Here is a 26,380-nt window from a genome sequence, read left to right on the forward strand (position 1 = left end):
TGTGGCTAATTTTAATTCTTTTATACTCAACTATGCCTGTCAAGTGTTAATAATAATAATTCTACAGAAGTGCAAGTGAAGCAACTAGTTGGCCACGGAGACTAATTTTTTCGAGGTGCGGGGTGTTTTGAATTGCGGTGGTAGATGTTTTTTAAAATAATTTTTTATTATAAAATATATTAAAATAATTTTTTTTTAACTTTTAATATTAGTAGACCAAAATAATATCAAAATAGTAAATTAGTTCGTATCACAACTAAATTTTTTTCTGAATGTTTGTATTATGGTGTAAAATACTTTTAAAAATAATTTTTTATTATAAAACATATGAAAATATATATTTTTTCAGATTATTTTGACATTATCACATCAAAATAATAAAAATAATAAAAATATCATTAATTTAATATTTTTTAAATAAAAAAAACTCTTAAAAAACAAAAAAATAATAATCCAACGCCCCTTGTCTATTGGCAATCAATGGATGGATGAGATCGGGAAAAAAAATAAAAATTCTCAGCAAACAGTGATAGCAGCTGCGTTACATGGCTGCACGATTAGAAAAAGCGATGTTTAGATTAATTAAGTTTATATTGCACATGGACAGCATGTGCTCCTTAATTGTTGAGATACTTTCTTCGTTTTCTTATGATTTTGTATTGAGTAATTAATAACTTAGTTTTTTTATAAAAAAAAAAACAATTAAATTGGCCACCGGCCAACTCTTTATTATTGAACACTTAATTAATATATTAATTAAGTTATAAATAAATATAAAAATGTCATTTTGCTAAAACACGAGATTTAAATAATAATTTACTCTCTTGCGTTTTGTCCTTAAAAAAATATAAAAAATATTTAGTTGAAAAAACAAAGATAAATATATATATATATATATAATATTTTTTTCTTAAAATGAATAATAATAAAACCAAAGATGCACTACGATTCCATGTTTGTGTTTATTAAAATTTTCATTAATCCAAATCAGAAAATTAAATTAAGTAATTTTGATTCATTAAATGCATTATCACTTATAATAAAATATATTAATAATAATGTCGTCGCCAATTATCACAGATTTAGCGACGGAAAGTCTCAACAGTCAAAGCTCATGGCGACTATAAATATATTCTTTGGCGACCCTCTTCGTGGCAGAAAAAATAGAGCCAACACCAAGCCTTTCAGCCAAGGTTGTCAATTCCGTTTCGATAGGTGTTTCGTTTTTTCAATTGGAACGGAATGTTTCAGTTTCGGAGTGTTTCGGCGTGCCGTTTCGGGGTTGTACTGTTCATATATATATATATATATATATATTCAACAAACATAATTCAAATTCAAAATAAATTAATTATAAATTATGCAATACAAACACAATGCCAAACAAATATAATTTCAAAATTTAAAATATTTCTAAATAGTCAAGATTAAATAGATCTTTAACTTAAAGTAATTCAACTTAAACAAAATATCAAAATATTATGAAAGTAAAATGTTTTAACACAAATATTTTAAATATAAAGTTAGGTCAATGTTATTAAGGCTAATGAAATCTAAAGCATCCCTTGTTTTGCTCAAATTCCTACAAAGTATAAACATGAATATAAACCATATATATTTGTGATAAATCTAATTTTAAAAAATTAATATCATTGTTAATGAAAATAGTAATAATAATTTTCAATGTTATTATTAATATCATTGTTATAGAAAATAGTAATAAAAAAGAGCTTTTTATAATTGGGTGGTTTAATTAATTAAATTGAATAAGGTTCAATTTGATTCAATGGCTTTTCAAGAGCGGAACGGAACATGTGGAATGGAACCGGAACGTTTCGGACGGAATTTAGCCGAAAAATCCGGAACGGACCGAGATTTAAAATGAGATGAAATTTGTTCCGTTTTGTTCCGTTTTTTGAATTGGTATGGAATGTTTCGGCCATTCCGGACGGAACGGAACGAAATTGACAACCTTGCTTTCAGCGTTCAGTTATGACGATTTTACAATCAGTAAGTTAATCATGTTTAGAGATGAAAAATTCTGTCGTTGAAAGAATTTATTTTAGTGACGAATTTTGGTAAGTCAATAAAACATATAATCGGCTGTTACACAAATTAAAAGTAGGGTGCATTAATCTTTTGAATTAAAACTTTGTTAAAATTTAATTTCAATATAAACTATTTAACATGAAATACTTATTTGATTTAAATAAGTTATGGGTAAATAAAAAATTAATTTTAGACAATTTTTAATTGAAATGTTTTAAAAAAACCCAAAACCTTATAAAAAACTTCTATCATATACAGCAAGGAAACAAGCTTTACTTGTTTTTTTTATTATTATTTAATAAGAATATAAAAAGTTAAAATTAAAGACACAAATATTTAAAGGAGATATGTCCTAAATAAAATAAGTTTTAGGTTTAAACCTATACATACAAGACATGATATAGCTTAGGCCTCGAGTTAGACTTGGATCTAAGTTTAAGTTTACTATAAAATAATTTTTTGGGTTATAAAATTAGATTATTTTTTCTTAACTTAAATTTTAGCTTAGGTTTGGTACATGAAGAATGATTTCTTCTTACTTATCTATTTGTCCATCCCATAAATATAAGAATTTGATAAGTTTTTTTCTAGAATAATTTCTTTAAAACCTTGATAGTTTTTCTAGCTCAAAAACATTTTATTAAAAAAAATCTAGGTTTAATTATATTTTTATAGAGGGTAATCAAAGCTATAAGTTTTGGTTCCTAAAACTCTATATATAAAAAAAAAACTGAAGAAAAGTGTTTTTGATTTTTTAATTTATTTTTCCACTGTTTTGGATAGAATTTCTGCATGATTTTTGGCACTTGTTCTACCCAATTTTCCAGCGTACTCCTTTCTATTTTAAGCTTTGTTTATGTTTTTTGTTTTCTTTCTAATTTAGAGTTTAGGTTCAATTCTTGTAAAGAAGTTATGAGTTATAATTCGTTTGAGTTTATTATATCTTGTTTAAAAATACAAATAAATAAGATAATATTATTGAAATCCTAAATCTTATTGATATTAGTTGTTTTGCACCAAATAAGGAGTAACAAGAACAAAGAAATCATCTTTAATAACAACAAAATTTTAGTTTCATTAAATTCTAAAAACTTCAACAAATAAGTTTTTTACATGCTTTTTACTTTAGATATAATTTCAGTATGTATTTTAGTATGCATAAATTAGACTCAATCTCTTAACCAGTTGCAAGGCATTCCAAGATCCTTTGCAGAGCTGTGCAACTTAAGTACACTAGATTTGTGTTACAACAATCTCACCGGCGATCTTTCTCAGTTCATCGAAACTTAAAAGGATGTGCAGAGTAATCATTGAAGATCTTGAAAGTATGTGGTAATGAACTTCATGGTTCATTATCCGATATTACAAGATTCTCTTCCATGAGAGTCTTGGACCTCTCTGACAACCAATTGAATGGCTCTTTAACAAGGTTTCAACAATATTGTAAAATTATTGTCCTAAGTTTGGGGGGGAACCAATTGATAGGATCTTTACCTGATTTTATAATGCACCCATCTCTGAGTGTGCTGTCGATTTATGAAAATCGATTGAATGGGACTATTCCTGAAACTATTGGAAACCCATCAGAGCTTAAGCATCTAGATGTTGGTTTCAATTCCTTGGAAGGAGTTGTGTCTGAAGCTCATTTCTTGAATCTCTCAAAATCACAGCATTTGGATTTATCTTATAACTCTTTGACTTCGCAATTCCCATCCTATTGGATGCCCCCATTTAACTTGGATAGCTTACATCTGGGTTTCTGTGATATGGGGCCTCGTTTCCCTAAATGGCTTGTCGGCCAAACTTTTCTGAACTTTATATCTCAGGTACCAGAATTTCAGAAACTATCCTGGTTGGTTTTGGAATCTATCCCCTAATTTGTCTTTCTTAAACCTTTCCAACAACCAGATGAGTGGAATGTTGCCAAATATATCATCCGAATATCCTCTATACATTGGTACTGATTTTAGTTCAAACCAATTTGAAAGTCCGTTGCCAGTACTTCCTTCGAACAACAACATCCTTAAATCTTTCGAACAATAAGCTTTTAGGGTCAATTTCTGTTATATGTAAGATCATGGGTGGGGCTTTGAGCTTTTTTGATCTCTCGATAACCTATTATCCGGGAGGCTTCCTGAATGTTTTATGGAGTGGCCGCAGCTAAATATTCTGAATTTAGATAATAACAACTTCTCAGGTGAAATTCCTAGCTCAATAGGATCACTGTCTTGGCTTGAAGCTTTGGCTTTACACAGCAATAGCCTCTATGGAAAATTGCCTCCATCTTGAAATAATTGCAGCATGCTGATATTTTTGGACCTAAGCACAAATGGATTGTGAAGAGAAATACCAGCTTGGACAGGAGAGAGCCTATCTTCTTTGATATTCCTTTCCTTGCATTCTAATGAGTTCTCTGGAAGCATCCCGCTGAACCTATGTCAACTTGCAAAAATTCAAATCTTTGACCTCTCTGTAGATAACATCTCTGGAACCGTACCAAGTGCCTAAACAATTTACTTCCATGGTTAAGGTGAATCGGAAAATATGATTGAGAATTCTTATGCAGTGTCAATGACATCTGGTACAGTTGGTTTCGGAGAATACTACATGAACAAGGCCCTGATTGAATGGAAAGGAAGTGAGTACGAGTATGGAAGGAATCTTGGGTTCTTGAGGATTATTAATTTTGCAAGCAACAAATTAACAGGAGAAATTCCTGAAGAAATAACACCATCGTTAGAGGTGATTGTGCTGAATTGGTCAGGAAACAATTTGGCTGGAGTAATGCCAGAAAAGACTGGTCAGTTGAAATAGTTGCCATCGCTTGATTTTTCAGAAAATCGTTTCAGGCAGAATTCCGACCTCCTTGGGTTATCTAAATTTTTTGAGCCATTTGAACATGTTCTATAATAACTTGTCCGGGAGAATTCCGTCAAGCACCCAACTTCAGAGCTTTGATGCTTCGGCTTTTAATGGTAACCCTGCACTTTGTGGGGGGCCCAATCACTCAAAAATGTCCTGGGGATGATACACCTCGAAGTCTACCAGCTAATGATGGCAGCGAAGAAAATGTTGATGAATTCCAGAAATGGTTTTAGGATTTGCTGTATGCTTTTGGGGGGTCTCCGGTTCTTTACTGCTAAAGCGTTCTTGGAGACATGCCTATTTCCAATTCCTGGACAAATCATGGAACTGGCTCAGCGTGTATAAAACCAGACTACAGTGAAAATTTCTTATATGCCATGTATACTTTTTCTCTCTCACAAAGCTGGCAAGGTAACAGTGTCTTTCTTCCCTTTACGAAGTTCCCCGGAAATTTGTTTCGACAAGCTTGCTTCTTTAGATAAAATAATTAAACTTACGCTGATGCTTCGATTTTGAAATCAGCAATAGTTGTTGCTGCAGAAAATACAGGTTTTCTTCTGTCTAGGAGGAAGCTTGCATCGTCCATTTGTTCAAAGTTAGTTGTTGCATTACCTCTGCTTCTACTTCTACAGCAGCTTGGGCAGTCAAAATCCTTCGTTTTGCCTCAAATTTGTCCAAATTAGTTTTCTGTATAAATGATAGTGTGCAGTAGGGATATTATCTGAAGCCTGGTGTCTATATAATAAGCCTTCAAGATTTGCATGAAAGGGAAAGAGCATGACAGTAATCTACTATGATGTTTCAATTTGCAAACTATCACAGAGAGAACAACTCTGCTTCTTGTTTGCCCCAGTTTCAACATTAGTGATCAAGCAGATTAAGTTTCAAAGATCCATATAAAGAAGAGAAATGAACGCAGGGCAAAGCACACGGTCTTGTTTTGAGTTCGGCAATTGATAGGCACTGCTGGTGCTTCCAAGAACTTATGACTCGTGACAGTTTGACACAATCCCATGTGTGCTGATCACAGATTTTAATTTATAGTTGGAAATCTAGGGGATTCTTATCAAAACAGAAGAGATATAGAAAGCACCTGCAACTCAGGAGATCAAGTAATGTATTGAATCTGGAGAGAAATAGGAGTTACATTATGATACAAATAATTCAAAACATCACAAGGAGAAAAAATGGAGTTGACATTATGATACAGAGAATTCAACACCAAACAACATAATCACTTTCCTTCATCATAACCTCCGCAATCATGAATCAAACCCATGACAAAACATTTGTCATGCCATAACCAGGAGTGAAATTCATGTTTCATCCAACCAACCAGACAAAACACATCAAAACAGAAATAAAGATGTTAGGTATTTACAATATAGATGTCACTCGAACAGAGTTGTCAGCAGACCCAGTCAAGAAGATGGGTAAAGTCGGGTGCCAATCCACTGTTGTTATAGCTGCACTGTGTGGAAGAGTTTTAAGACCATTCGTATATCCTCGAACCTGAGCCAAGTAAATAAAATGGAAAAATGATTATTATAAATCAAGTGATGCAAGGGCGTCAAACTCAAATGGTCAGATTGGTAACAAGTTAAAAAAAATTTGATTGTTGTAGGTTTGTTGAAGGTCAGCCTTGGGGTATTGAGTGAGCAAGCAAACTAAAATTGACATCACAAAGTGAAACAATTCTTTGAGTGCAAATAGTGCATGTTGGGAGTGCGGGCGGGGGTGGGGTAGAGAGCTTCACCTGATATATGGGTGCTCTTACTGAACCAGATGTTACCAATAGTTTCCTTCCATTTGCATCCAAAGCCATTTCATGTCTACAATGTTTTGAGGTCCCTGGGTCACAGAACCTACAAAATGAAATAAAATTGAAGCACTTTCTATCAAATCATAAAACCAATAAAAATATGTGGTTACAACCCCTACAGGTCTGGTAAAAAAAAAAGGAAAATAAAATGCAATAGCACGTGAAAAATCCTGTCAGGGAGGCACCAATATTGGATCATTTGGCTAAAAACACAGAATAATAAAGGGGAAGATCCAGGAATTAAATCTTTGAAAACAGGTACACACACTCACAGACACAGAATATTAGTTGGGGATTGTTTATCTAAATTATTAAACAGCAGGTAGAAAATAGATTTTACAACATCATGTGGATATCATATTATTTTTTTCATTACTTGCATTTAATTCCAAACTTACATAACTCATTTTTGTCCTAACGCTATGGTTAGAAAACAATGGCAAGGAAACTAAGCAGTAATCAGTCAAGTGATACAACAAAAACATCCCATGACTCCTCATATTTATGGAAAATACATATGCACTAGCTATCAAATAGTGGCATAAAAGGCACGAGGAAAGATACTTCAAGACAAATTTCAGTTTCAAACATTGATGAAACCAATTGTTCGAAACACAACCAGCATAGTTTATCTCAATGAAGAAGTACCTGGCATCATTCCTCGACCAAAGGATATGACCTTGGTTTTGCAAACTCCATTCAAATATCTGACACCACCAAAAGAATTCTGTCAGGTTCTCTCGTATTTTGTTGTTTATTTTATTATAATTTGAACAAACCTATAAGGTTATCACATTGGGCAATGGCCATGAGGCCAATAACATAGTCAAAACATGCAATTAACCATATCAACAAACACCTATAAGTAACATCTAGTACAAATAACAACCCAGATGGCATGTAATCAACAACCAAAGTTGATATATAGGATAAATAATGATTACCTTCCCATCTGAACCCAAGCTGAAAATACTTGTCTCATCAGGTCCAAAAAGAATTGAGCTTATAGCAGTATCATGTGCAGGCCACCCAGTAATTTGTAGACCAGCAGCCATGTCTTCGGGTAGTTAAGGTGAGTGCAAACATATCCACGTGCATGTGACAGCACATGCAACCTCAACTGCACATAAATTGGTCACCATTTCTTTTCAAGATATGACTGGGGTACCCCCAGAGTTATCAAGGCAAAGGAACAATATTGTTTTCCGGGGGAATATCACAGGGCATGTGAAAAGCTTCTCTTTTCTATAGGTTTGAACGTGCAACCTTAAAACCAGGGTTCTTTCATGCATATGTAAAGCAATAACCACTAAATTATAACCACTAAATTGAAATAAGGAAAATCAGAAAACTAGGACCTAATATTACAAAAGGATACCAAAAATGTGGATCATTCCATCAGTTGCAGCAGCTGCTAAAATCTTTCCGTTGTGATTGAAGCTTAAGGAAGTAATTGCCGGAGGATCTTCACCAAGAGGTAGAGCTGACTTCATTAAATTTAAATTCAGTAAGAAATAAATAAATAATGTTAAACTGCACTCAAGTACAAAGGTCTAGGACAAACAAGGACATACCATTGCTCTCCATGTCTTCATGTTCCATACAGTTAATGAAGCAAATCCCAAACTTTCAATATAGTTTGAGCCATGCCTGCAAAGACAATGAGGCCCTGGTAATCCCTAGCTTAAATATGATACAGAAAGTATGTAGAAGAAATTTATATAAACATGGCCTTCTAAACGAAATTATAATCATAAACTTCTCAAATACAACTCCATCGGGTAAAAATAGTTTTAGCTGATTGCACGAACTCAATTAAACATAACACTGGTAATTAGTCACGGGTACCAAACATGATAAAGAGACAATTTTAGGAGTCAAGTTGCAATTTTCACATCGCATCTGAGTTATATAAATATGGCTCTAGATAGAAGAGGAAAATGATTCACTCAACCAATCCAAATTTTGGAATAAGGCTCCCTTAACTGGAGTTGAGCACGTCTTATTTTCTGTTTTGCCTTTTTTTTCTCTCTTTCATCAGCAGGGATTGCTAGGTTTCTGTTTCTTTTGATATGACCCCCAAAAAAAAAGACATGGCGCCAAAATGTGAAATAAAAAATTAAATTGCTCATAAGTAAGCATGTATGCTTGCTCAAAAAGTGAAATAAAAAGGATGTGTAGCATTTCCAACAAACAGTTCTGCTTAAATTGGTTAAACTAATCAGCTAGCAAGTAAATTACAGGAGAATTTCCACTCAAGCACATGATTCAGTATTCAGCAACTTTTCATTCGACCAAAAATAAAAGCAAATACCTTCTAGAAGCTGCTGCAGAAACAAAAATTGGTTCTACAGGGCTGCACTTTAGATCCAGGACACTGCAGGATAACAAAAGATGTTAAGAGAAAGTTTGAAGGCAAAACATAAATGCAGATGTAGTTTTTCATGTAAGTGCCTGGGAAATGCTTCACTTGTGTTCAGATCACAGACAACTCTCTTTGCATCAACATTCCATGCTTTGATTCCTCCATCAGCAGTGCCTATGAGAAGCTTTTGTCAAAATGAACAATAGTGCTTAACAACGGAAATTTCTAAACTTCAATAATTAAACTATCATGTCTCTAATAAACCATATGTTTACTAGAAAATGGCGCTATACATACCAAGCGGTCAGATTTGCATTCCCAGTCAAGAGACATAATCTCTGCCCCGCAATAAATGGTTGCATTTCTTGATGCTGAAGTTGATGAGTCATATGTCCATATCCTTCATCAAAAAATGCATGGCAAGAGAAGGAAATTTCAATTGGAAGTCAACAAACAATCAAGATGTTAAACAACAAATGCAATTAATCAGGTTATGCCTGGGTCTTCCTGTCACCACTCCATTAGTAAGTACCTGACTGTGCCATCAACAGAAGCACTAGCTATATTGTTGCCAGAGGCAGAAAAGCGGCAACGACTGATTGCACTTGTGTGGCCTAAAAATGTCTCCTAAAACACGTCTAAAAGTCAGAAAACTATAATAAAAGGAATTAAAAAAAAAAAGTGGCAAACAACAAGGCATGAAAGGAATTATATAATAAAAAGCACAAAATTATCCATGAGCAATAAAGCCTTCATATGCATTTTCACCTGGAAGTCCACTTTCACTTCTGGGAATTCTTCTTCACCCTGCATCTGGCAACCATCATCTGTAATATCACAACCAATAATTACTCAACCAGAGAGAAGCTCAAAACAGCATCATTGGCCAATAAATTCCGGTAACAAACAAGCAATTTAAATCAGGGGAACAGAACATCTTAGCAGCCAGAAATATACAGCCCTCCGATCTAATTTTTTCAAGTATTAAAAGCATCTAATTTTTTCAAGTATTAAAAGCTAAGACATAGTGTGATACATATTTCTAGCACAAACATGGGGAAATATGTATACCCCACTCAGCGCCAAGCTTTTAATAACATCAACATGCAAGTAAAAAATATAACTAGTAGCATTAGTTCACTCAGTACATGACTACAATATCAGGTTGATAACATTGCATTCCATCATTTTTCCAGTAATACAGCTCAAAGTCCTCGCTCTCACTAGGCTTCATATTTAATCAAAACAAACAATGAATCGTATATATTCGTCTACCAGTCTGATCATTTTTGAAGAACATACTCTCCAGCATGTTTGGATATGATTGTAAGAGAGAATCTAAGCAATCATAATTCAAGAAAGAAAATTAATACAGAATTATTACCCACCTTTATAAGAGTTATCACAGTTCATATGACTGACATCACTTTTACCACTTTCATTGTCAATATCAGAAATAGAGCTTGATTCATTCCGGGGCCTGGACACATTTTTGGCAGGTTCCCCAACAGCCCGTTCCGGATTGAGCTCTCTTTCTCCTAGACCCGGGGTTGCAGGAACATCAATTTCCTTGTCACTTACAGATAAAATAAAATTTTCTTCATCCATGCCACTAGATGAAGTAATACTGATAGCTTGTCCCACACTTGTTCCCAATGTTGATGGAGCATTACCAGCACTACTGAGTCCAAAAATAGTATCAACTGTCACAACAAATCAAAACTAAACCATTGAAGGGGAGCAAACCATCCCTACCTCCTTAACCGGCATATCAAAGCCTCTTTCTCCTCCAATAAAGCCTGAAGTTGAGATAGTTTAAGATTAAGCTGCTTGATATCTTTTTTTAGATGGTTGACAGTGTTTTTATCTGAACTTATCTTCAACAGCGCAGGGATGCGTGGCTTAGTTAAGAAAAATTCTTCACAGTTCAAACAGTAACAACACTTTATTATGAACCAAAAACCAATGCAACATTTGATCATGTAATATTTCACACCAAAAAGGTCACGTAGCTTTCTTGTAGGCTTGCAGGAAGAGGGGATAGTTCTACATAAAAGAAGGTGTTGGTAATTTGAGGGAACTCATAACACCCCCCCTCCCCCGGCGGCAAGATGACACAGGCTTTGCAATTGAAACTTTAAATTCACAAATCAAATGCATTATGATCCAAAAATAATTCACATATAATGGCAACCGGCTGATGGAGAAACATTTTAGGCTGTGAAGCATGGACCAGCTAAATAACACCATATTTCAAAATGCATCATCTTAATATGAAATGCACGGTAAATTGGTAACAATAACAAGGAAAAAGAATATTTCAGAAAGCATATCATCATAGTAATTCTACTCAAAAGGATATGAGTACCATTGAAGATCTCATTGAAAAAATTCCTTACAGACAACCGCAACCCTTCATACCATTCCTTTGAGAAATAAATCCGAAACTGAGGATCCAAGCTAGGATTCTTCAAATAAGGAATAGCTACAATACATAACCCAAATAAAAAAAATAAACCAAACCCAAAATCCAAAACAGCAAAAGGACAAAAGGAACCAACAAACCTACCGAACCATGGAGTCCAGTCATGCCCTTTTTGCACCAGCTCATTCCCATAGATCCCAAAAAACTCCAGAACCATATCTTTCCTCCCCGATTGAATTGCGTAAACAATATAATACCGCAAAATATAACCCTCCAATTTTAACAAAGTATCAACAAGCACATTCTCCGATAAGTTGGAAAAGCAATGCTTAAAAAAATTAAGCAAACCCACTAATTTATCAACTTGAAATCTAGGAATGTAAATAGCAAATATCAAGTCTAACAACTTATCAACATGAAACCCTTTACCGATATCAGTGGATAATTCATTATCAAGAGCTTGTAGGGTATTAGTAAACCCTCTAAATACAAGAAATTCTCTTACTAGCTCCTCTGCATATTGCATGTTCTCCATGTTTCTGTTCAAACCCTACACAGAAAGAAAACCTAAGACAGTTAAGATTGTATTAAAAAGAAGATTTTAAGCGATTTTAATTCAAGAAGAAGAGAGATTAGTAAGAGATAAGTGGTGAATTTGTACCTTGGAGAACTCGCAGAGGAGATCCAAAGAGAGATTTGTTTGGTAAAATGGAGCTTCGGCGCTATTATTATTATTATTATTATTATTATCCTTTCTTTCTTGTAATAGTCTGTTGCTAAAGTTTCAGTGCTAATGTACACTGAACTGTAGTGGACTTGTAAGAAAACAAAAACAAGGTCATGGGCCTGATTTTCATACTCGACAGCTAGCATGTTGTCACCCAAGATGCCCCTGTTTCTTCTTCTTTTTTTTTTTAAAAGAAAATTAAAATAAATTTGTAGATTAGTTTATGTTATAAATTTTTAATAGTCGTAAAATTTATAAAACTCAAATTAATAATTTTTAAAGAATAAATTCGAAACTAATTAGTCAAACTATAACATTTAAAGTTAGCAAACTTAAATTCTCATTTTAAAAAAACACATCATGGTAAGAATAAGGTATGAGGTAAACAAACTTGTATCTGGGTTAATCTAAAACTATTAATATCATTTTAAAAATTAATAAATAACCTACAAATTTTAACTAAAATTTAATTGGATTTCTGGGTTTTTATATAGATAATACCAAGTTAATTTTTTAATTTTTGTTAAAATTCAACTTATCATAAGGTTTCTGGATCAAAATGTGAGGTCAAGTTTTAAAAAATAGTTTTAGTAATTATTAATTATTAATTCTTGATTAATATTAATAATTAACGATTAAAAAATTAAAATAAAATGGTATTTTAAAAGAGGGGGAAATGCTCAAATTAGAAGGAAAAATATAATGTGTTATTGTACTATTGGTTCATAAAATATTTATTGGTTTTCAACTTTTCATGCACACAAATGAAGCTGTATTGATCATAGTATGTACAACGGCTAGTTGAAAAAGGAGTTAAGCACTATTAGTTAATTGAGGAAAGTATTATCATAAAACCTGGACACAAATTCACTCGGGTTCCAGTCAATGCAGAATCTAGATTTGTCCAGGTATTTTTTTTTAATTTTTTTTTAAATTAGATAATTGACTTGACATGATCCATTAAAACCAGAATTGACTTTCAATACTAAATAAAATCTAACTAAAAACTTAATTTTTATTAAAATAATATTTTTTAAAATAAATATCTTTTTAATTAACCGTTGACCTTCATAACCAGGTTTTATAACTTCAGAAAAAAACCATGATGCAACTAGGAATAAAAGATTCATTCACATTACTATTTCTTTTTACATTGGTAAAATGCTTTTTATATGTTATATATAGAAGTTTACTAAGCTTTTTAACCATGCAGTAAAAGTTTATTAGTAGTTAAATTTATGTACACAGAATCTTTCTAATCAAAGTGGAAGAGGACCTGGGGAGAATCCCCCCCCCCCCCCCATCCTTTTAGATACTGCCATCCTATCTTTACAAAGTAAAAGTACAGGGGCTGACTTGGCCAATTTCCTAAACTTGAGGAACCATGTCGCCGCTCATGAAAAAACTAGAAAGGATACCTCTCTTGAAGACGACCTGCACTTTTATGTTCAATGATTCGATCAATTTTTCCTCAAATATCTTTGTCATCCACTGGTTTCAATTGCATAGGAGAAAACCAACAACAGTCGATTCCTAATGGCTTATATATATTCTGCAAAAATTGACAGCAAGCTTCGGCTCCTCAAGAGGGAAATGGTTAATGACACAAAAAATGGCAGCATGAACTTATTCAAAAAGATACAAGAAGAAGAAGAAGAAGAAGAAGAAGCATATGGAGCTCACATTTCAAAATTTAGAGCTATAGGCTGGAGGATCTTCCAAGTTTGAAATACAAAATTGCACAATTCATTTCGAAACAGCTGCGTTTCCTCGCCAAGAAACACTCATTTTGGTTAGATTAAAATGTTTTTGACTGTTCAAGGAGCTACATGTGTGATAACCTGAAACACTGCCTCTATCAGATTTGTCTGCCTGACTGAGGGATGAATTGCCATCTCAAACCACCACCGTTTATTTACTTCACAAACTTCGAGCAACCTTCTCATACAAATCACGAGGCCAATTCCGATTCATATTATTTGCAAGGAACTGTGTAATCTGCAAAAGGTACCAGAAAAATAATAATAACAATCACTAGGCAGCGACATTCTGTGCCTATTCTCAAAAGAACCACCACATTTTCAACGACAGTTACACTCTAAATTGACAAGATTAAAATCCAGCAATTCATTTGCACTACCAAATCATTATGCGCCTGATGGCTACTATATGGTTTGCAAATCAAAATGATTTATAACTAGAAAAGCCCAAAGAAAACAACGAAACACATATCAAATCATAGAAATGAAAATTGGGTGCATTGGTACGCATTTGGCAGCATATATGAGTTCATATTACATCGGTGTCATTTCATCATTATTTCTGGCCCTCCATATAATCTGTAGGAAAACTATCAAAACCCATTCAAGCATTTTTCTAGCTCATCATCATAATTTTTAAGGAATGGGCCTTTCTCAGTTTTCGAGTATAAAACATTTGAGGATCTGAACTTTTTCTCACAATAGGGTGTCTCAACTATAATTTTTATCTATCGAGATTTTCATCTGTTTATAATGACATAACCGATAAAGGCATGCTAGGAATTTGAGGATGTATCTATTAAATGATGTCATGGTCACCAAAACCTTACAAGAAAATGAGGACTTATGCCACCACTTAAGCCAAGAAATACTTTGGCAATCCAGATATCAAGTTTACATGTCTTTTAAACTGGGTAAAACAAAACCCATATTTCATGTTCAGACTGATTAGTAAGCAAAAAAGACTTAAATTGCTTAAAAAATTAAGATTATGTGATACTATGACCCTACAAATTCTACTGCAATCCCACCAAGACTGTACCCACTCACACTCTTCTTAGCAATTCAAAAGATTTTATATGTCTAGATTTTAGGATCATATGACTATGATCCAGGTTGCAGTTTCTGACAACCTTTACTCACTATCCTTCAAACTACAAATTTTTAGTAAGCAATTTCAAAGAGATCACAAGCAAAATAGCATTTTCAAAGGAGCACCAATATCTATCAAAGAAAAAATAACGAGATCAGAGCATAAATTTTCCAAAATACCTTTGCTCTCATGGCACGAAGTGACCCATCAGAATCTGTCACATTATCCAAACATGTTAAAGCAACCTTCAAAAGGTATGGCACACAAGCCTGAACATGAAGGGATAAATTCTGAAGTGCATCAACAGTGACATCTGACACTCGTGGATCAAATGGAAGAAAAGGAAGTTTGGCAAGCTCCCTTAAAGCATCAAGATAGTGACCCATTCTCACCAACTTGTGAACAGATAATGTTGCCTCAAGCTGTCTCAATACTGTTTCTTGCTCTATGACATGACCTCTTTCTTGAAAACTGGGTACCATAACCGAATGATTGAGTTCAGGAAAACTATAGAGAAGATATAAAAAGAATAAATAACACTGATATTGAAAACTATAAAGGCCCTAGAGAAGGGATGTTAAAAACTCAGAGGAACTTGTTTTGCAAACTTCAATAACCTTGTCAATATGTTAGAATCCCAACAGTTCAGGAATTCATTGATTTCAGAAAAAGTTCCAAACTTGAGTTGATGGCAATCTGCCATCAACTCAACAAATGAGAAGCCAGCACCATCAACAAAGTTCCACAATATGAAAACATCATGCAAGTAAATAATCTTCATGATGACGTGAAATGAGTGCAAAAATATGGGTGAAAGACTTGTTAGCACTTTGAAGAATTCAGAAAATTGATACACATTTCAATACTAACTTAGCGCATGAAATGTTAACAAATGAAGTACTCAACATAGATTAGGTTATTTCATGTGTCATCACCAACAACTTGAATTTCATGAACAGCAAATAGAGATTTCTCTTTTCAATTACAATTTAATCTCAAATTTAAAAATTTGACAGTGTAGGTTGTAGACAACATTCACAATATAAACTATGAAATTGAAGCTTCTGGTGCTTCCAAAAGTTGCTTTCAGTTCAACTATATAAATGTTAGAGAATAATATAAATTATATCTTGAAACCTCACCTAACAGCTTAAGCTATTGGGTTAAGATGACTCTTTAACATGATATCAGAGCCTTGATAGCCAAGTGGTCACGGGTTCGAATCTCATCACCCCCATTTATTTGATAAAAATCAAGCACAAGGTAATGTGGGTCTATGCAAGTTTCAGGCCCGAAGGGCTTTCACTTGAGGGGATGTGTTAGAGAAAATATAAATCATATCTTGGGACCTCACCTAACAATTTAAGCTATTGGGTTGAGATGGTTCTTTGACAATAAATGCTTCAAGCACTTGTAATCTAGTAAAAAATATCAAAAGCAAACTACCATCCCAAACTTAACAATGCAAAAAAAGAAGCCAATGCAAACACAGGATCATAATTACCTTTCATTAGGATAATACTTAAATGTCTCCAGAATCTCGTTGCCAGAATTAATGAGACCAGCAGTCCAGCTCTCACCATCCAATTTACCACGTGATAGTGCACAAATTGCTTCAGACAGGCACTTATTGATTGTATCTAAAGCCATAGAGAATGCCCCAACTCTCTTCTGAATTTCTATGGACTGGATTTTGGCAATCAGATCAGGGCAAATCAACAATGAGAAAATGTGAGGCGAAAGAGCAATATGGAGGTAAAAAAACCAGCTAGTCACTATATTGCTTTACCAAGAGGTAGATAAACATTTCTAGAGAAATAGAGATATGCATAACTAGAGAAAAAATGTGAAGACTCCCTGAAGAACTCCAAAAAGGAATGATTTCCAAACCAAGAGAGTCAAAAGGCAAGGAGAGGAAAATTAACCTTTTCATCTAGTCCAGCTTCTTGACACTTGCGAGCAGCTTCAAGTAGAAATTGCTGTCTTTCTTTAGAATCAGTCAAAAATCGTGCCAATTCACCTTCTTCTCCGGCACCTCTTGGACCCAGTAAAAGATGAATACCACCATCCCTTAGCAATAGCTCAGTGAGGAGTTGCTTCAACATCATGCTTCTCTGCCTCTGCTGATCAATATTACCTCTCCCAGTCCATGATGCTTCTCCACCACCTACTGTAGCTGCAGCTTGGGCATAATATTCTAGTGCCATTGAGAGATTTCCATGACGTAAATATGCAGATCCATACTGCCTAATTATGCTAGCGACCTCTGCATAAGCATCCATTACCCCAAGTTTTTGCCCAGCTCCAGCACCTTCAGTAAGAACCCCATGGTCTGCTAGTGCGATTGATACATGGACTGCGTTGATATTGTATCCATCATCTGCAGCTTCCTTAGACAAATACAAGATAGCTGGTAGCATCTGGACGCTTAATAGTAACACATAAGGGTATACGAGAGGGTCTTTCCCATTTTTAGTATAATATGATGGCTCAAATTTATTCAAGTATGCCTGCAAATCCTCCAAACTGTATGGTACCAAGCTTTCATTCAGGACCTGAGATGAGGTCCCACCATGGTACTCTTGTACAGCTGATAATTTGAACCACAGGAAATCCTCTATAGTATTGAAAAGGGTTGGCAGATCTCTCAGCAGGTGGTCAATTTGCCTGCGAGAACCAGATACTATAGCATAGAGCAACAACTTTTTCTTGTCATATGCAGCTCGACCCACCCGATCACCCATTCTTAACATTTTTTCACATTCTTCTGAAGCAGCAGCTGCAATATCCGCAGGCACCATACCTCCAGAGTTAATCCACTCCATGAGCTGTGAAAGGGAAAGCTAATGATGGAGGCTGCTTATAAAGTATATAATTTTTTATCTTAAGCAGAGAAAAATCAGTACCATAGGAGCAAATTGGTGTGAAGCACGGGAAGACAGGGCAACAGTTCTTGCTTCCTCATAATACCCAGTTCTCAAGCAAATATAGATCTGTTGAAAACAGAAAAATATGATTTAGTATAGAAACACAGATTTTTTAGATAAAAGATTATGAAAAACAATTGTTCGGTACTCTGCTAGAAACACAACTGGTTTGTCGTTACAGCAGAAAATAAATTTAGTATCCTGCTATTTTGGTTTGTCAAAATAGCTTCAAAAGGAATTTAACATTCTGCTGAATGACTTGACCCAAATTAATGAATATAACTAAATGATACAGACGCATGCATGCACTCTATATTAATTATTTTTCTTGTTTCTGAAATTATCCTAACTACCACTGTTTTCAGTTAGATAAATTATAGCAACAACCCCCATAAATTTTAGCCACGGGAGGTCTCTCTAAAACAAGATAGTATAGATATTAGTGGTGTGCAATTTCAAATAAAATGGGCGTGGTCACGTAATTAAGAGAGCAAAACACAAAGGTTACTATCTTACAGATGAATCGTGGTTCCTACTTTATTGACCCTTTAAACAATGCCCTCTGGCTTTCACGTAATAAGCATTTAGGAGACCAAAAACTATTAAAAGCATTCCCAAGCAAAATTCACGTGAAACAAGGCCCTAAAATAAGAATTTATCAATGACCTGCTGCCAAGTGGTATCAACTGGAGGCTGCCTATGAGTATCACCTGCATCAAAATCCAGAACTCCATAATCCCTTAACCGAATCTGCACGGAAAGATAAGAAGAACAAGAAAAATATGATTTCACATAAAAGAAAAATGTCAATGAACAAGTCTAGGCAAGCAAGAAGTTGAATAGCAATATTAACAAACCCGAAGAAATGCACGAACTCTTTGTAGATTCCCAACAGCTCCACCAAGAGCAGCCTGACATGAGAACAGAAAAATGATGAATAGTAATCAACACTACCAAGCAACAATTTGTTAGAAGCAAAGAACAAAGGTAGTAGCAGTGAACAAAAAGACTATTAGTACACATATATTAGCATTTGTCATTCTGAAAAATAATAGGTTATCCACAAAATAAGAAGATACTGAAAGAATTACTACCTGTGCTGGATGATTTTGTATTGTATCCATGATGTATTTTTCATGGCCCCATTCAAGATGGCGCCTTGCACCAATAACTAATGACATTTTTCTTGAAACAATCGGTTGCATGGTTGTATTTTCACCCACCAATGTCTGTCAAAGTATACATAAATGTATTTAGATGGAAAATAATACTTTTAAATGCTTACTGTATTTATCAATATAAAAAATTGTTCGTTAGACTGAACTTAAAAAACTCTATAATGGTCCCTCTAGAATCTATCAGGAAAATAAGGAAATAAATAAAAAGTATACCTGAACAAGGTGCCATATCTTTTGCATGTTAACAGATTTTCCACCAGATACTTCAACACCTAAGCTTTCATAAGCACCTTTGAAAGCTGTTGCAGGCTACAGGAATAGCAAACAGGAAATAAAATATACATATATCAATAGTATCAAGTTAAGAGAACCTAAACACAAGAGAAGATGACACAAAAGTATAATGTCCTTTGAAGATCTTACTTCCTAGCAATGTAGGTTACATATGACAGCTTGAAGAAACATATTATCAGGGCATATGGGCATGGCTAACATGCCATTAGATTTGGGGGTCATCCTACAATTTTCAAATTCTTCAGGAAATTAAGCGGCTCAATAAGCAATCATTCCAAGTCCTGATGAAAATTTCACCCTTGAAGAACTTGGAAGCCAGAAAGGTGGGTGCTTGTGCGCTTTGTTTAAACTAGGTATTTGTAAGCGACTACCTGTCCTTGGCTACCTGGCTATGAAATGCCTCATAACGATGTATACTAAAAGAAGCTAGTACATGGCTGTAACTCTTACTTAAAGAGAACTGAGGAGAAATGTCTAATCTTTTGTGATCTATGCATGTTGCAAAATGCCATACCCCTCGGATGTGAGACGCATCCCCTCTCAGGCATAATGCCTCAGAATCTTAGTGATTGAATCTCAAGTCTCAATCACTTCCTTGGAAAAATAGCCCTTACCCCTATCCTTTCAGATTATGTGATGCTTCCTAGCATGATTCTAGTATATTGTTATTTAGAACAAAAGCAAACTTAACAATTGTGTATTTGAGGTAATACCTGCCCAATCATACATCAAAAGTGTGCATTGCACAAACATAATTCAACAAAAAATGCATCTCTAGTTCTCGATGCTAGTCTATCTATTTATGGTATTTAAAAAAACAATTCTATAATATAGTTGTTCAATAAGCTCCCAATAAGCATCAAGGCAAGGCAATCTACCCCATTGAATCCCTAGATTTGGACTACCAAATATAATATATAATGATTGTCATCCATGGTTCAAGGATATAGTTTAGAGATTTTTGAAGAATATTTTGATGTGATGATTAAAAAAAGAGAGAAAACAAAAAGGACAGTTCTAGCTCAATATGTTGCACCTTGACTCTTAAATGCACAATGATGTTGTCGATGCCTTTTAACCAGTGATTATCAAAACACTGTTTATAAACCTTGATTATTTGCTGTTAGTCTCAGGTCTTCCTTTTGCCAAATCCATGAGATGCGAGCAGTGACTATTATTGAAAAGGAATACTCTATCTATTCTCTAATAGATATATTCTCCACTCTGATACTTGTGGTACATTTCAAAGATAAAGTTGCTATCAAATCTTTTGATTTTCTAGTTTTCCCTAGTCTGTAGCTACTCAAGAAATAGATTTCTTTCAACAAGATGTGGAAACAAGTTTTAATAGAGAAAATGTGTAACCAAAACCAGCCTTACCTTGAATTGTGAGCCATGCTCTCGCGCATGGTTCAAATTCTTCACAACCTCAGCACAGGCCGAAGCTTTTTTCTCCACAATGGGTTTGTTAGCTAAAGGTACAATTTCCATGCCAGATGGACCAGAAGAAGCATGAGGGCTGGAAGCCAGAGAAGCTGGTTGACCAGAACGAGTACCTTCAGTACTTGAATCAACTATGTTAGTCCTGGGCAATGATGAAATTCGGCTCAAGCTCTGAAGAAAGTCACGTCTTTCCTTTTGCCAATCCTCCTGCAATATATCAACTTTGACTCATCAACCAAAGTAAAAACACAGTGAGCATAGAAACCTCTAAGAAAACTTTAATGCCTCTTTTGGTTCTTAAATCAAAACTGCATGCCTTTAAATGACCAAACTAGCTCTGAAAATTCATTTATATACTAATTTCCCACCCTCCACCATCTGACCGTGCCAAGCCTTAGCCACAAGGCAGGCATAATAATCAGAACAAATTTCACAGAGAGACAAAATCAAGGGAACTGAATATCATTAAACGGCATAAATTTAGACGAAACATCTTCTTAATCAGTTGCAGATGTGTGAGTTTTTGAATAACATCATTTTCACAGAAGTCTAACTCAGAAGCACTCAAATAGGACATCACAACCACTAAAATTCCTGCCTTTGTCCTATATCAAAGGTAGATCATCATACCACAATTTACCCCTTCATGTTTTATATTACAGCGGCAGTTATTTTTAAGTTTTTATAATTCTAGAAGCAACCAAGTTAGTTATGACATTTTTTAACTACTTAAAACGTAATTGCTTGAAAGTGACATGCTAATTTTTATTTTTTTTTGCAACTGACAAGGTTTAGAGCAAAGTATATATTACTAAGTTTAATTTCCATAATGGTCCATGTCACTCCTTAAAGTTCAAAAAGTTGCACAGTTACCGCTTAAGTTGTCACTTTGCTTTACTGTGGTCCTATTCATTCAAACAGACAGTAAAAAGGATGGAAATTTAGAGGGTAATTATGCCAAGCAAGCATTAAATTTATTTTACGTTGAATTCCATATTCATTCTGGGTGGATTAGTCTACATTGCAGCAAGGCTATTGTATGTGTGTAATATTGCAGCTTTAAAAAACTTTATAAGTAAACCATTACGAAAAGAATAGGGACTAAAAGTCACTTAACATATAAAAATGGTTAGTAAGAAGCCATAAGCTGTGATTGATTTAGCAGCATATATACGCTGGCAATAAATAAATTATACCAACAGTTCAAATACATGTTGTATGGCACTAACCTCCAAAACTCTCATCATGTAATCATTAAAACTTCTTACGTTATCCTTCTGAGCTTCCTGGATTGCTGATACCATTGCCATTTCATGAAACTATGGACAAAACTTGCATGGTGTAACCATAAACCAGTAACAGCCACTTTTTAGGAAGCAAAAGCATCAATCTAAATAGCAGGAGGTAACTACTTGAGACAAAGCAGAGTTGCACAACCAAATGAGGATATATTGTGTAAGATATCAAAGCATTTATCAGCCAATTGCATGTACCACGATCATCCATATATGTAATTGAAAACGACAAAACTCATAAAACAAGAGAGAATTACCACCATTATTGAAAGTTCCAGTTCAGTAGTTCCAAACAAATAGATGGTAATAACAAAACTATGCTATTTTATATAGACACATTAGCACCAGCTTAAAGATTAGAACAGCTTCCTGGGATACTATTTTGCTTTTCCCTAACTTGAACATAAAAGGAAGAATGTTTTTAGGACAATTCATGAAGCTTTAAGAAAAATATTTTAGGACAATTGATGAAGTTTTTCTTCCTAAATCTTTTCCCTTCCTAACAGACATGAAGCTTAAACAACATGTTGTTTGTTCCATTAGATTGGTTTGAGATTTGCAAGAAATTTTGGCCATATCTGTTAGGCATTTAAAGAGCATGTTCCAAATGTAACTTTCTATTGACCTTCAGCCACTTCTACATAAGAATTTTGGGAAGTTTTCTTGCATGAAAAACCATAGTGAAAGAAAATGATATCATCATGCTTTGATGAAACAAAAAGGAAGATTGTCAATTTGATGGCTATTTTCGAAAGTCATCTTTTGAAGCAGTCTCAGAATGTAATCATTTCTGGGGAAAGAAAAACCATTCTTCTTTTCAGAAAAATGAACACAGTTAGAAAAACATTGTTTATAACAAAAACTAAAATTCAATTTCAAGGTCTTTGTAACTTCAATACTAGTACATGAGCACTTCCATCAACCAGCAAACAGTATGATTATGTGTTTATGTTTCAAGGTCTTTGTAATTTCAATACTAGTACATGAGCACTTCCATCAACCAGCAAACAGTATGATTTTGTGTTTATGTTTTAGTTATTTGGTACAACTAATAGCTAAATTTAACAGAGCATGTCAACTACACATTTGAGCAGTCAACAGAATAGCAGCGTGAAATATTCTCAAGCCAACAAAAACCTATCATAGAGTTAAGGAACTAAAGAAACAAGAAAATAATCACAGCTATTATCATAGATCTGTTGCTCAGATCATAAAAAAGCAGCAAAAATTACCTGTTGAAGATACTCTTCAACACTTGTAGCCTCGGCAGGAAACACATCCTCAAATGTTGTCTAGGAATAGAAAAGGCAGGTGTAACAAATAATGAAATTCCAATTGTGAACCATGAATATTACATTGAAGCAAAAGAAACAGGAACTTCAAAAGAACAAAACACGTCACTAATCAAAATGGTAGCCTAAAGCAAGTTCAGCATGGTCACAAAAACAAGGCAGTATTAACAAACTAATAATCAAATTTTAATTTCATTCAACACATCATAAAAATTGTTTTTCAACAAACCTTTGGAGTCTATAGTCATTCATCAACTGTTTGATAAAGTAAATTTGCACGACTGTGTCCACCAAGGCAAGCTTATACTCATTAATTAAAACATAAGGTAATTTCACCTTCAATTCAAAAGACTTTAGATCTCGTGCAAGATGCTCGGCATTTATTCCTTCACGTGCAAGAAGCCTGTGAATGCATAAAACAACACAAATAAACCCCGCCCATTCAAGATTCTTCGTACTCCCAAGATTCCAATCAATGCTACCCTTAATAGACATGACATCATAGAAAACAGTATTTAAACAGTAATAGAGAGAAATTCAGAAAGTGATTGAAAAAACCAACCTTGTAGCGGCAATAGATTGCGAAGGAGCCTCGGGTCTTATGGCTTTAGCCTTGAGTTTCTTCGATAATGCTTCTAATTGATCTAAGTTCCTCTAAAACATACAGAAAAACATTATAAACTCACTAAATTAGTACAAAACAACAAAATGCACTCATTCTAATGGTCAAAAAATTAATTGAGTAATAATAACAATAATAATAGATAAAAAAAAAAACAGTACGTAAATGAAATTGAAAGCAAAAGCAAGCAATTTCTTTTAACAATAAAGTATAATTTCTATAAAATCGGATACTAAAAAGAAAGAAAAAAAGTTCACAATGTTAAATAAATCAAGCTTTCAATTAATTTATTTTTGTTAACAAAGAGAAAAGAACCGATGGATTAACAACAAAATGCACTCATTCTAATGGTCAAAAAATTAATTGAGTAATAATAACAATAATAATAGATATAAAAAAAACAGTACGTAAATGAAATTGAAAGCAAAAGCAAGCAATTTCTTTTAACAATAAAGTATAATTTCTATAAAATCGGATACTAAAAAGAAAGAAAAAAAGTTCACAATGTTAAATAAATCAAGCTTTCAATTAATTTATTTTTGTTAACAAAGAGAAAAGAACCGATGGATTAACAATGACTAAAAGTATATATCCTCGGCTTTTGAAAATTGCCATCGCGTTTTCTCGAGAAACAAACAGAAAAGAAAAAAGGAGAGTGCGAGAGAGAAAAAAAAAAACAAAAAAAACCTGAAGAGGAGGGAATTGAGGGGAAGGAGCAGCTTGTTCGAGAAGTTTGGTGGAAGAGTGGAGTAGATCGGTCCAGTTACTCATGTCCTGTTCGCTTGCCATTTCTACTCGTTCTCTCTCCAATGGCGTTTCTCTTCTTCTTAGTTTTTCTTTTTTCCAGAGATATGAGAGGGAAAAGGGTTTTAGCTTAGCTTGTTTTAAATTTAAATAATTAAATTAAAAGCACTAATTTTTCAAAAACTACGGCTTTTCTCTCAAGCTAAAAAGCCTACAATAGTATCGAGTTAATCAAGAAGACTCGAGAGCGTAAAAAAGAAGGGAGTTGAATTCGGTTCGGGTAAGTGGTCTGGGCTAGGTATAACGTGAGCACGGCCCACTAACAAGATGAGGCCCAGTTAGGAGTGTAGGATCCCAAAATTTATGATTTTGTTTTTATCGCTACGTCTTGTAAAATTCTACGCCTGCATAGTACATACTCCGTAGAGATTGTTAGACATTGTGGTTGTGGGTGTTTTTTAAATAATTTTTTATATTAAAATATATGTTAATTATTTTTTTTATTTTTTAAAAATTATTTTTAACATCAGCATATTAAAACGATCCAAAACATATAAACCATATTAAATTTTAACCAAAAATAAATTTAAAATTTTTTGGGAACGCGGGTTGAACCGCGTTCTCAAACACTACCATAGAGTTAAGAATATGTTTTCTGCGGAATTAAGATACTTTCTTATGGAGTTTTTAAAAGTATTTTTTATTTAAAATAAAAAAAAACAAAAAATAATAATTTTAAAAAAAATTCTAGTTAAAAAACGTAGTCAAAGACCCTTTTTAAACACTAACTTAATTGCCCAAGGATAAAAAGTTTTAAGCATGATACTATTAAAATGACCGGAGCCATGTTATAGTAGAATACTTTTAAAAGATTTCATTTAATTTAATTATATTAAAATTAAAGTAGATATTTATAATAAAATAAATCACTTAAATTTTAAGGAAAAATACATTTTATTAGTCAAAATTATCTTCTCTCATTCATGTATTTTGTTTTTTACAATAACATATCCTTTTTATTTTTATTAATAGCACGATTTATTCAATAAATATTAATGATAATAAAAAAATGATAAAAACTCTAATAAAAATTTTAGGATTTTAATGGACAATTGGATAAAAAGTGTAGATATAACTAGTTACATGTCTCGCGCGATGCCGCGGGTCAATTATTTTTTGCATTTTAAAAATAGTTAAGATCTAAAAATGTTAGGTTTTTTTGCAAAGTTATACCAAAGAGTCTCAGGTTTGGTTGTAACGTCTGACCCAAGAGTAATATTTATAATATTAATAATAACATTAAACTTGGGTTAACCCTTAGCATAAAAGTGTCTGGACTGCAATACCAGACCCAATAGCATTGGATGTGGGTCTGGCTGCAAGGTTGTGTCATAAAAGTGTGATAATTTAATAGATTAGTTAAAAAAAAACCAACAGGAAGAAAAAAACTAATGAAAAAAAAATATGAATTAATTGGAT

At 33.7% G+C, this 26,380-nt stretch overlaps 2 protein-coding genes across 5 annotated transcripts; both read right to left on the reverse strand.

Annotated features, from left to right (window-relative positions):
* Window positions 1-5,995: 5,995 nt before the first annotated feature.
* Window positions 5,996-12,346, reverse strand: LOC133676102 (uncharacterized). 3 transcript variants are annotated; one of them, XM_062097678.1, is made up of 15 exons: window positions 12,188-12,346; window positions 11,671-12,076; window positions 10,857-11,586; window positions 10,490-10,779; window positions 9,870-9,928; window positions 9,634-9,728; window positions 9,399-9,501; window positions 9,191-9,285; window positions 9,051-9,113; window positions 8,311-8,386; window positions 8,115-8,223; window positions 7,681-7,793; window positions 7,385-7,443; window positions 6,671-6,779; window positions 5,996-6,426 (listed from the first exon to the last, which is right to left on the reverse strand). In XM_062097678.1, the coding sequence occupies exons 3-15, from the start codon at window positions 11,081-11,083 to the stop codon at window positions 6,292-6,294; spliced, it is 1,533 nt and encodes a 510-aa protein (XP_061953662.1). In that variant the 5' UTR covers window positions 11,084-11,586; window positions 11,671-12,076; window positions 12,188-12,346; the 3' UTR covers window positions 5,996-6,291. The 3 variants fall into 3 exon arrangements, with proteins under 3 accessions (XP_061953662.1, XP_061953660.1, XP_061953661.1); XM_062097676.1 differs by having other exon boundaries at window positions 10,490-10,782; XM_062097677.1 differs by having other exon boundaries at window positions 10,490-10,782; window positions 11,671-12,093; window positions 12,188-12,320.
* A 1,564-nt stretch (window positions 12,347-13,910) lies between these two features.
* On the reverse strand, window positions 13,911-25,108 carry LOC133675262 (nuclear pore complex protein NUP93A-like). Of its 2 annotated transcripts, none has more exons than XM_062096586.1 (15): window positions 24,845-25,108; window positions 24,098-24,189; window positions 23,872-23,938; window positions 23,476-23,535; window positions 22,178-22,267; window positions 20,886-21,155; window positions 19,425-19,520; window positions 19,128-19,262; window positions 18,891-18,944; window positions 18,700-18,783; window positions 18,013-18,099; window positions 17,032-17,934; window positions 16,611-16,792; window positions 15,286-15,613; window positions 13,911-14,251 (listed from the first exon to the last, which is right to left on the reverse strand). In XM_062096586.1, the coding sequence occupies exons 1-15, from the start codon at window positions 24,944-24,946 to the stop codon at window positions 14,174-14,176; spliced, it is 2,628 nt and encodes an 875-aa protein (XP_061952570.1). In that variant the 5' UTR covers window positions 24,947-25,108; the 3' UTR covers window positions 13,911-14,173. The 2 variants fall into 2 exon arrangements, with proteins under 2 accessions (XP_061952570.1, XP_061952571.1); XM_062096587.1 differs by having other exon boundaries at window positions 15,286-15,577; window positions 24,845-25,106.
* Between the last annotated feature and the right edge of the window lie 1,272 nt (window positions 25,109-26,380).

This window comes from Populus nigra, chromosome 16 (genome assembly GCF_951802175.1).
Source record: "Populus nigra chromosome 16, ddPopNigr1.1, whole genome shotgun sequence".
NCBI lineage: Eukaryota > Viridiplantae > Streptophyta > Magnoliopsida > Malpighiales > Salicaceae > Populus > Populus nigra.

Coding starts and splice junctions, on each gene's coding strand:
- LOC133676102 (XM_062097676.1), bottom strand. CDS start 11,083: ATGATCAAATGTTGCATTGGTTTTTGGTTCATAATAAAGTGTTGTTAC. Junction 9,929..10,489: donor CTGTGATAACTCTTATAAAG/GTGGGTAATAAT, acceptor GTGATATTACAG/ATGATGGTTGCCAGATGCAG. Junction 9,286..9,398: donor AATGCAAATCTGACCGCTTG/GTATGTATAGCG, acceptor TTTTGACAAAAG/CTTCTCATAGGCACTGCTGA.
- LOC133675262 (XM_062096586.1), bottom strand. CDS start 24,946: ATGGCAAGCGAACAGGACATGAGTAACTGGACCGATCTACTCCACTCT. Junction 23,536..23,871: donor TAAAGTCTTTTGAATTGAAG/GTGAAATTACCT, acceptor TTCTATTCCTAG/ACAACATTTGAGGATGTGTT. Junction 17,935..18,012: donor CACACCAATTTGCTCCTATG/GTACTGATTTTT, acceptor TCCCTTTCACAG/CTCATGGAGTGGATTAACTC.